Raw genomic sequence first — 11,882 nt, 5'->3', positions numbered from 1 at the left:
CTCTCTCTCTCTCTCTCTCTCTCTCTCTCTCTCTCTCTCTCTCTCACTCTCACCCTCTCTCGTTTATTTTGTCCTATTTAAGTATATTAATGGCAAAAGAGAAGAGAAAAGGAGAGGGTCATTTTTCTTCCATTCCCTAAAAGGGGTGGCATGGCATATATAAAAGCAATATAACATTTACATCACCAAATTTAGTTCTAAGACCTAATGCTGTTATTATTACAAACTGGTGAATTGCCATTAATCTCCCTTTAATAGAAGACAGATTCTTAAGTCTATATATGACCTAGGAAGGAATCCTATTGAATAATGGCCTTGCAATACTAGGTATTCCTCAGTGTGCATATTGTGGCTTATGATACAACCAAGCTCTGTAAAAGACAAGCACACAATTACTTCAAGACACCCCTAGAGCTTCAGACCTTGCTTTCTTTTACTGGTTACTTTTTTGGAGATGGGGGATGGGTGAAGAGGGAAAGCCTGTGGCTGTGTTGGGATGTACCTGAGTGCCTGTCACCTCTGCTCCAGTCTCTTGGTCCTCAGCTGCCCGCAAAAACCACCACTGGATCTCCAAGTAAACTGAGGCAGAACCACTCTGGAAAGCACATGACATTTCAACATTTTGCCCCTCAGTTGCTGTAACATTTCGAGGAAACTCGGTAAATTTTGCTGGAAAAAAAGACATATGATTTGAATTTGTATTTCTTTTATTTTTCTTCCTTCCCTTAATATTTCTTCTCACTCACCTTCTTAAAAAAATGACCTTTATCATATTTGCCTTTCTCTTGTTTTCTCTCCCAGTTCCCTTATGACTTCTATCCCATTTTCTATAATGTTTATATCACTTTCTTCTCCTTATGACCAAATAATGGGAAAGCTAACTAGCTTACCAATCACTCCCTTGGGCTGCCCAAGTTGCTTATAATTAAATTCAAGGATCCTTTCAGTGGAATGCAGTATTTCACAAAACTCATGAGGGATTCAGTGCATAGCAGTTTAGAAAATCAGCCTAGTTGATGCATTATTACATTTTGGAGGTGAAAGTGTAGCCTGTGAATCATTCAGCACTATTCAGCTGACTGAAGTAGATACCATGCATCTTTAATGTTTCAAAGAAGAGCTATCATTATGTATAAAGATGTACATTTCAGTTACATCAAAAGAGGACTTGTTATTTTCCCTCCCTTACATGGCATTGCAGACATGTTTTTCTTTTTAGTAAACCAAGTTGCAATGTTTCTGACAAGGCTGGTAGATACCTTCCCCTCCAAATTAACCTTCATCTTTCTCTCCAGCTGGCCAATATTGCACCATCTAAGACCCAGTTCAGAACGCAATTCCTGGTGTCTCTGAGTGTGGTGATTTTGTTGCCATCTCTTTCTGTCTTTCTTTCTTTCTTTTTTTTTTAACTAGACACCAAGCTGATTTTATGCCTTCTTCTTGGCTCTCTACTTGCCAGTACTCTCTTGTAATCTGAACATTTAGGAAAGTCACAAAGAATACTTCATTTAGCCTAAAGGCACACATTTAACAGTGAATAGTAGTAGTAACTTAGTTGCAACTAGAATACAACAGATAGTTTTTGTTGCTTATTTTTGTTTGTTTGTATTGTTTTGTTTTGCTTTTCTCCAAAACCCCAGGGAAAATTTATGAACAGTAGTTACTTCCTAACAGTTGTTTTCAATCCTCCTGCCTAAAGGTCATTTTCATAAGATTTGCGTGTATGTTAGGCAGGGAGCAGAAGTGCAGGACAGATTGTACAGTTATAGAGGAAGGTTGTATGATCCTCCCTGGGTTCGCTTTTTAAATGATGGCAGCATTACAGGTTATTTTTCATCAATTTACTATACCCCTCCCTCGCAAAAAAAAAAAAAATGGCTTCTACTTATTTCTAACCATTTACATTAAAACATGAAGTAAAATATCTAAATATCTAATCGTTAATGAATAAAAGTGTTTCCTCTCACTCAAAGAGGCAATCCTAGCATAGTACTTCGATTTGCAGATGCGATGCAGTAATCAACCCAGCAGTGGCTTCTGATCTATCCTCGGTGCTGAAATGATCACTGCAGCCCTCAAAGTTCTAAACAACTGGCTTTTTTTTTTCTTCTGCAGAGCAAGGGCTGCTTGTAATGCAAGTAGCACCTTTTATTGGATCTTCAAAAGAATTGGTCTTTTGTCAGATACACATAAAAAGAGGAGAGGTAAAAGAACTACGCATAATAATGGCAAAATTAGGGAAGCCAACTGAAAGGACGTCAAAATACTTTCTGGCTTAACAGTTCTCCTATAGCTAGTGTTTTAGTGATCCCATTGCCGTGCTGGTGCATGTTTGCGATGATTTTGTAGGCATGAGTGATACTCAATGCATGTACACAGATAATACATCAGCACAGTTTTCTCATGCTTTCTGAGTAATACACATCCTGGCCAGAAAACCTGGCTTTCTTTAGAATCCAGTAGGTTTTCAATTCAACTTATAATACAGCTCCCCACCCCCACCCCCGGGGGGGGGGGGGGGACCGGCTAACTTCAGTTCCCAAACCCTTGGAATGCTTGTTTGGGAACTCTGACTACATTTGATCATTCAGTGATTTTCAGTCTCACTTTCTATGTATGGAGCACTCGCGCGCACACAGTCAACATCGACTTACCTTGAGAAGAAAGTCCTTGCTGTATATATAAAACAGAAAAGAAAATGAATCCAACATAAGCCAAAAAGATCCCCATTATTCCAAAGCCGAAAAGAAAAGTCACATCAGGGTAACCGACACCGAAATGCCCTGGAAGAAATCCGTGCAATCTATAAAAATGCTCTGCGTTGTTTTCCTGGATGCGACACTGAAAGCATTCTGATCCTACGCGGCGGGTGGATTGTCTTTGGGGAAAGGGTATTGAGATTCACGGAAGATAAAATGGGCTGGCTTGGACGTTGTGAAGCTGTAAGTCCAGATCCGGAGCAGAAACGGTGAAAAGTGGATCTCTGTTCCTTGGTTGCCTGTTTTCAGATACCTGAAAGCTCGTCCAACGTCAGCCTGCTGCTCAGGACTGCGTGATCACTGCTCTCCCTAAACACTGAACCAGCCTGAGAAGTGGGGAGTGGGCAAAAGGGGAGGGCTGGAGGACTCCGCTGTGCTTGCATTGCTTAAACTTTTCCCTCTAATGGCTACGATGATGCCTTTAACTCTGTACCTGCCAGACAGATCTTCGTCCTGCTGTGAACTTGAACTGAAAAATTGACTAGGAAGGAGATTTTGGCGCATTGTAAACCTAATTCTTCTAAAGGCCAGGAGGGTTTCTTTCCCTTCAACCCCTCTTTCCCCACCCCCTTTTTTTCTTTTCTTCTTTTTTTTTTTTTTTACATTGATATATTTTCTGCTGGCTTCGGATCTGTTTAATTCTGTGACTGAGAGGGTAATGCATATTTTCATTAGGGGTATGTTTAATATGTGTGGGGGAGGGCGGGGGGAAGGAGGTCTAATGGGGTAGAAAACTGAAGGAATTTTAGAAGGGCTGTTAGGGGAATTATTGAAAATGGGGAATATATATGGAGGATTTGGGTCATATGTGCAAGGTAATGATTTGGGGTGATGTAAATAGTTAAAATAAGAGTCAAGTTGCTTAGCTAGTTGTTAAATATTTTGACTAAGAACATTCACAAGTTATGACTCTATGAATTTATTGCTGGTCATTGCCCAACCAAAGATAAACTGAATCCATAAATATGATAAAGTTGATAAAATAATACCAGGGGGAAAAAGAGAAAGAAAAAAAAAAGCATAATGATATATTATTTCTAGAGCTAAAACAAAATCCTTTCTTTGAAATATCTTGATTTTCCAAACACTACCCTTGACAAATACACAAGGGGGGAGACATAAGATTGAGGAAGGTGGAGGATCCTTCAAGATATTTCTTAACTCTTCACAATAATGTACTTATATAATATTCCCTGGGATCATAAAGATAAGCTATACTATTGTGGAAAACATACTAACCTTGAAGCTTATGGGATGGAGGAAATTAAAAAAAAAGATCATCTGTGCTAGAGGAAGCACATGATTAACTCTAAAATATATGCTGTTCATTACTGAGTATTAAAACGATGGAACATGTCATCTAAAGGAAAAATACTATGTGTTTTCACAAGGCCAGACATTAAACCAATTAATTTACATATTTTCCCCAAAGATGATTTTTCCATGCAAACTGGTTGATAAATATTTTATATGCGTTATTATGTCCAAAAAGTGATATAACAAATCTAAAGTGATATTTGCAACCATGAATTAATCTCCACAGTGCTCTTTCAAGAAGTCAATATGCATTCTCATTTCACAGATAAAGAAATTGGAGCAGAGAAAGTAGGTTCATGCTTACACCAGCTGGACAAAATAGCCATTAAAATATATACTGTCCTTCTCAAGGCTATTTATTTGACTGCTGTTGTGTTTCCTTTTCACTAGCAGCTAAAAATAGTACAAGATTATAAAACTTGTGTAGGGGAGATTCCACAAAAATACTGTGCTCATTTTTTTTTTCTCTGTAAACTTAGAATATGTGACTTGCAAAAAATCATGGTGGGAATTCATGTTAGGATGAGAGTTCAGGAGCTGCTCAGCATTCATAACACTACATCTTCCCTTTTTCCTTGATTCAGTCATCTCAGTTAAGCCTTATGAAATTTATATCATTGAAAGGAAAAGAGCTGTATTCTTGTCAAAAACTACTTTAATGGAGAAAGTGTCCTTAGAAGGATAATATGCTAATATTGGCAGAGGGTTTTCAACCAATCCCATCAGCTTCTAGTGTCAAACTTACAGTTTTTCTCTTGCAGTGGGTGCTAAGATAGTTTGGAGTTTGGTTTTCATGAAAACATTATTATTTTGTTCAAATGTTCATTGCTTAAGACCACTTTTATGTATCATTTTTTAAAAGGAACAAAACTAACATTTTGATTCTTATGTAACTTAAACCTGTTTCAAAATTTGACAAGACCCTTGTAATCTTCATATGAAAACTTAACACAAAAAGACTTTTATGAAAAAGTTGATGACTTGAAATATCCTAAATATTGCTTGAAAAAATTATATAAAATCATAAAGGTAAACTATCCACTAGGCCATGTAGATTCAACATTTCTTATTCTTTGTTTATCTTAGTTATAAGAATAGTGTTAATAACCAGATTTAAATATTAAACCTTCAAGTTATTTCCTTTCATAAGGAGCAGTTTTCAATAAAAATAATTAAATTAAAGGTTCACATTTAGTAAAGTGACAAGATGGAGTATTTTATTAATGTTCCAAAAACTCTATTGAATTTAAAGACATCATACTATTATTTAAAAAAATATTGAAGAAGAATGAGGGATATGAAAAGGTAGTAAAATTTCACAGAAGTTTGAATGTGCCACATAAATCATAGGACTATTCAAAAATATTATCCATAAGATCTGACTAGGGATGATGGGGGAAAAAACACCATGTTTAATTTTCCTCACAATGATATCTAGCTTGACATAGCACCACATATGTCTAATCCTTGTTACTGGCATAGTTGAGGCTATGGATCTCTTCAGCTCAAGAGTTCCATGTTACTATGGAGCTAAACCAATCAGGTGTCTGTTTTACATCTACCACAAATATCGAAAGTGGGAGGCCACTAGGCTGCCAAGGGAGGGTGGACCAAACCAGTCCTGATCAGAAACAGAAAAGGTTAAAGCTCCTGTGCCAATCAGTAATGGGATTGGGGTATTGAGTGAATGCTGCACTTCCCAGTCAGAGTAAGTTAGAGAAACACAGTCTCAAAATAAAATTACCAAATATAATTTATGTTTTTGGCATTTCTCAAGCTAGGTTGATGTTTTTTTTTTTAATTTCTTATAATTATTTCAGCTCCTATAAGTTGCAGCAATTAAGTACATTTATACTACCCTATAAATATTACATTGCCCCTTTGAAAGCTAATGTAACATTTTGTTCAAAAACTGAATAGCTATGAAAATGTAAAAAAAAATGAATATATTCTATATTATTCTTGAATTGAAAAGGAATTAATAAAGTGACACACTTGACTAGTGAAAGTGAATGTCATAAGTCCTCTGATTGTCTTTTTAATACCTCAAATTCATTGAAGGCAAAGACTTTGTATATGGCTTTTGGAAATGGGAAATACATCTTGAAAATAGGAGGTACTCAATTCTTCTTGGTTCAATTGAAATTTTTTTCTTATTTCTTATTTTATTGTTCCTTTCTATCTAGGGTCAGTATTGATTAGAGTCAATGTGGTACAGTATACAAAGCACAGGAATGACAATCAGAAGAGGCCTGAGTTTGAATACTAATATGGTCACTAGCTTCTTACCATCGGGAAAAACAAAAAACAAAACAAAACAAAACAAAAAAACAACAACACATTTTACTACTCCATACCTGTTTTCAATTCTGTAAAGAGAGAGTAATAATGTTTTAAATTCTGAACTCATGGCTTTGTGGTATGTGAGAATATTTTGTAATCACTTAAACTGCTATATAGTTGGGTGTTTTAATTTCTTTTCAACTATCTCTCTACTTACAGACAATATTTTCATTTCTTCTTCATATAATCCATTTTACTGAAAATTCCTTATAGTTTTTCTCCTACAATCTGAATTAGGCAACTATGAGAAAAGATACTATGACCATTTAAATAGAATAGATGAAGTGAAAAATAAAAGAAATGCAAATAGACAATCCCAAAAGGAGAAAAAAATGTCTAAAAAAACCCCCAAAACAATAGTCCTAATCCCATCTTTCCTGATATCTAGAAATACTTTCTAGTGATAACTTATTTAGAAAGCTTTTAACTGGATATTTCTTTATACAGAATTATTTAGTCTTCACTTCTAAGTGTAGAATCTTGATTTAAAGTCTGTCATCCTTTAATGTAGAGAAGACAAATCAACGAGAGATGGATAATAATGATTGTATGGATAGAGGGATTTCATTTCCCAAAATTCTGTGATTTTTGCTATTGTATAAATAAAAATCATTGTGATTATCTACTTATTTTTCACATTTTACTTAGTTGATTTATCACCATATACATTGAAGGCTATAATTCTCTGATAATATAAATCCTAATAAACACTATTCTATTTTTATATTTCACACCATGCCAATCTAACCAGTTATAGTAAAAATCTGGGAAGGATCCACAATTTATCAAGCTCTTCCACATTCACACTGCTGTCTACATCTTCAATGTATCTGCTATACTATTTTCATTTTAAATTTTCATTCTTATCTTTGAAACAATAGCCTACTGAGTAATTATACTCAAATTCATGACTTCTATTCTAATTTCATTCTGTACCCTGCTGGTTTTGGAGCATTTCAAACATCATTCACAGTACAATCAACCGTTAGCTCTTCCAAATATGCCTTTCATAATATGTAACCACATTAATTCATAAAATATCATTTTAAATCATGTTTTACATAAGGGCCCAAGGAGATCTTCAAGCAGATTTTTTTGGAGAAAAGTTCAGTTTCATACTACCTATTTGACCCATGATCTCATTAGCCTTTGGTTATTTTTTGGAAAAAAAATAAACATCTTGAGAAGTTGCAAAATCCATAGGAAATCCTCTCCTGAACTATAATAACAGTCTCCAAGTTGGTCTCTCTGACTCCAGTCTGCCTGTCCAAGTCATCCTGCACAGATGTGTAGCATTTTGACAGATGTCAAAATAATAATCTTACTAAGGTATAGGAATTGCTATGCCACCACACTATTAAAAAAAATAAGTCCCCACTTACACATACATTCATTCCAGTATTTTAGAACCTTCATAATGTGTCTACAACCTACTTTTCAAACTTTACATTATTTTCCTCTCTACACTCTATATTCCATCTAAATATTGATAAAAAAATTAATTGGATATACAGATGGAAAGATAGATAGATAGATAGATAGATAGATAGATAGATAGATAGATAGATAGATAGATAGACGGAGGGATGGATGGATGGATGGATGGATGGATAAATAGATGGCTCAATAATGATTTATCTATATCTCCCATTAATTTTCCATTATTGTGTCATATGTAGTTATATTATACAGTATTATCTACATATTGCACATGTATATGAATATGTATGTGTACACATACACACTTTTTTTTTCAAAAAATCTACTAGGAAATATCCTGGAGTCATTATGCAAACTCTGATTTAAAAATATTTTAAAATGAAGAGTGAGAAGGTATTTTATTAATTGTATTTGGAAGAGCTGACATCTCATTTTACTAAGGATAAAGTTAGAAATGCTCAGAAATCAAACATGTAGGGGATGAAATAAGAAAACATTCCAGATTTAAACTTGCAAAGTTTAAGGGTTAATTAAGGGTTAATTCAAACTACTTCATTCTACTGATCAGAAGACTGAAGTTCAGAGAATTAAAGTGATTTATCATGCATGGTTAAACAGATTTTAAGTGAATAGTAAGTTTTACTAAATAGTAATGGGAAACACACATATAAACACATGTATATTTAGTTTTAAGCTTTGCAAAGCTCTCTACATATAACATCTCATTTCAGCAGTTACCAGCTGTCCCTCAAAAATATACATTCCATTTCTATGTATGTTAAAAGTCATTCCCCATGTTTTAAATACACTCCTTCACATGTGTATATAATTATCTTCTTCCCTTAAAGGTCAATTCAGGAGCTATTTCTTTTCTGTATCTTTGTGAAATACCAAGAGATACTAATTTTTTTTTAAAACCACCATATATCTTATATTTGCAGGAGTCTAGGTTTAGAGATGGAGAGAAGCTGAATTAAATTTAATTTGAAGAAAATGTTGAGGACACTAATTTTATAAAGACTTCCTCTTTGACCCAAAGTTTGCAAATACTCTGGTAGCAGAATACATAAACATATAGATCCTGGAATGTTCTGAAGCATTCAATCACTGGCCAGCCCATAAGCTTCATGTATGACATTTGAGAGCAGCTTCAATAAATTTAGAAAGGTCCATGTATTATCTCTAAAATGAAGCAATTGGATGAAATGATCATCTACACAGTATTGATGTCCAGGTATTTTTTTTCCTAAGTCAATTCATTGTGAATAAAGTATGTAGAGGATAACAGTTTTCTTTAATGGAGGGTATACACACTCTTAAAATCATGGATTTTAAAGTATCATAATAAGTACTTGATTCTAAGTGGAATTTTTTGTATCTATAGGACTATGCTATCTCTTTTTCCCCTCTTCTCCTAATATATTTTTATTGGGTAACCACATTAGACTTCAAGGACCTGATTGCATATTTTCTTTATAAATATGTATATAATATATACTCTTGTGATAATGTAGCTCTCTGACACAGTCTGAATTTCCAGAATAGCCAATTAAATCAGTTTATCCAAAGGTAAGTTTTCTAAGTGGTTCTATGAAATGAATTCTATACTGTCGAGATACTCCACTTGCTGTTGGTTTAAAGATATAGTCATCAGAGACACATGCACTAATGTGTTACAGAAGATCATAGTAAAGATGTGTGCATGTGTGTGTGTGTGATATTACCTGTCTTCAAGTATATGCAGATTTGTCATGTGGAGGAGGAAATTAGGCATATTCTTTTTACCTCAGAGGGTAGAAGTATGAGTAATGAATGGATATTACAAAAAGGCCAAATTATGTTGAACATAAAGACACATATGGGACAACAACAATCATCAACAATGACAAGAACAAGAATAATAACTTCCTTAACAGAACCTTACAAGAGTGACCTGGGCTTCCTTGAATGATGCTGATTCTCCTTTTCTTGGAATTTACTTCATTGTAAGGTGAAGATAATAATAATATCTACCTTGAAGTTATTATGAGAATCAAATGCAAAAATATGTGTTTAAAACAAAATGGTTATCGTAGCTTGTAGCACATAGCAGCCACTCTTTAGATGTTTCTTTCCTTTTCTTCTCTATACAGATCTGACTATATAACCAGAAAGTTCCCTGAACTCTCAAATTCAGTGATTCTGTGACCAGTCTAATTTATGATAAAGGCTTTGTAGATACAGAATTTATCCTGATATTTTAGATATTCAGTAAATATATGGGTATAGGGCAGCTAGGTGGCACAATGAAAAGAGTGCTAGGCCTGTAGCCAGGAAGACTCCTCTCCCTGAGTTTAGATCTGGTCTCAGACACTTATTAGCTGTGTGACCCTGGGCAAGTCACCTAATCCTCTTTGCCTCAGTTTCTTATCTTCAAAATGAGTTGGAGAAGGAAATTGCAAACCACTCTAGTATCTTTATGAGGAAAACCCACCAAAAGGGTCAAGAAGAGTCAGACATGATTGAAATGACTCAACAACAAAAAATATATGAACCTATTACTGCTAATTAAATTTCTAAAAGTTCTGACTTCACATCAAGAATAGAATAAAAGCTATAGATCTTATTCTCCCAACCCTCAGACTCTTCTTTGACATGCCTCTTAAAATAAATCAAGGCAAAGCCTAATTCTTTACACTTGGAAATTATTCTCTATAAAACTTTGCTTTTAGGATTAAGTATAAATATGAAATTGGATTTAAATAAACTCTGGACAGATCATGAAGACCACAGTCTTCTTTGATGCTTTTAAAGGATAAACGTCCTCACAGATGGATCTTTCTCAAAATCTGAAATTTTAATGGTTTTATTCACATATCCTTCCATGTATTTATATAATCATGAATAGTAGAAAGAAAAAAAAATGTTCTCTCTGCATAAAAGGTAAGACTTTGTCTAGTTCTAGAACACTAATTGATAGGCAGCAAGGAGGTTACAGAAATATTACATGTTCACAAATTATTACTCCCAAAATTGGAAGTGTAAGGGAATGATAAGAAAGACTGGAGTATTTTAGATCTGCTTCAGGGTTTGTGACATTGTTTACTAATTTCAAGATTTGTTTTCTTTTATGGAAAAATATAGGTTTGATTAGACTTAAATAAGCATCTTCTCTATTTTTATGTAATAGATAATTATTTTGTGAAAGAAAGTAGAAATAGGAAATAAGCAGATATTCTTCAACAATCTGTAATTTTCAAACATACCCATAATTCCATGCCTCCATTTACAATTTGAATAAAAGTAAACAGAAAATAAGTGATAATATTTACTTTAATCCCATCTAAAGCTTTTTCAAAGGATACAAAGCAATTTACAAACAAATTATTAATCCTGCCTATTTCCCATTATTTGAGTAATTACAAAAATCGAAAACTCTTTCTCTGAATCAGGCAATGAATAGAAAGAGCTATGGATTTGGATTCAGAAGACATAGATTCAAATCCTCTCTACTTCTAGCTGCCTTTGTGACTTTGAGGAAGTTGCTTAATTTCCCTAAGCCTCATTTTCTTCCATTGTTAAATGAGGTCACTCTATTAAATACTGCTATATATTCTTCCACTTCTGGTATTCCATAGGTATATGCTAGAATTATTACATATTTCCTACTCCTAACATAAATCAGATAAATGTATATAACAAAATGAAAATGAGGAGTTAATAATTTCTGTTTTTTTATGATTGTTCAAATTGAGGTTTCAAGACAATGTGTGGGAGAATCCTGAGGGTCTTAATAGGTAAGATGAAATGATGATGACTTTGGGCATGAACTTTATTAATATTCCTTCATATAACTCAGGCCAACTTATTTGCTCTGTTCACCTGTACTATCTTCTTTAAAATAAAAATGGAAAGGGGTCTGTCTTAAGGTACAGATTACCTATTGTAGCTATCTGAAGAATGCAAAACAAATCTCCAAAAGTCTAAAAATCACAAGATAGATAGATAGATAGATAGATAGATAGATAGATAGATAGATAGATA

At 34.1% G+C, this 11,882-nt stretch overlaps 1 protein-coding gene and 1 pseudogene across 8 annotated transcripts in view; one reads left to right on the top strand and one right to left on the bottom strand.

Moving 5' to 3' along the window:
• Positions 1-3,302, bottom strand: part of VSTM2A (V-set and transmembrane domain containing 2A) — a 44,896-nt gene extending 41,594 nt beyond the window's left edge. For 3 of the 8 annotated variants that reach the window (XR_011167509.1, XR_011167510.1, XM_069083729.1), the window contains exons 1-2: positions 2,655-3,298; positions 503-669 (exon numbers count right to left, since the gene is read on the bottom strand). Coding sequence is in view for 6 of the 8 variants with exons in the window: in XM_069083729.1 (XP_068939830.1) it covers positions 503-669; positions 2,655-2,730 (243 nt within the window). In the remaining 2 variants the exon portion in view is untranslated. Of the gene's footprint in view, positions 1-502; positions 670-2,654 lie in introns of all 8 variants that reach the window. The other 5 variants (XM_069083726.1, XM_069083727.1, XM_069083725.1 and 2 more) reach the window with 4 other exon arrangements.
• Positions 2,916-11,882, top strand: part of LOC138158328 (core histone macro-H2A.1-like) — a 26,586-nt pseudogene continuing 17,619 nt past the window's right edge.

This window comes from Petaurus breviceps, unplaced genomic scaffold (genome assembly GCF_028583685.1).
Source record: "Petaurus breviceps papuanus isolate PSGF00001 unplaced genomic scaffold, PetGlider_PUasm1.0 174, whole genome shotgun sequence".
NCBI classification, from domain to species: domain Eukaryota; kingdom Metazoa; phylum Chordata; class Mammalia; order Diprotodontia; family Petauridae; genus Petaurus; species Petaurus breviceps.
Note: the sequence above shows the minus strand (reverse complement) of the source record. Positions and strands in the feature narration are given on the sequence as shown.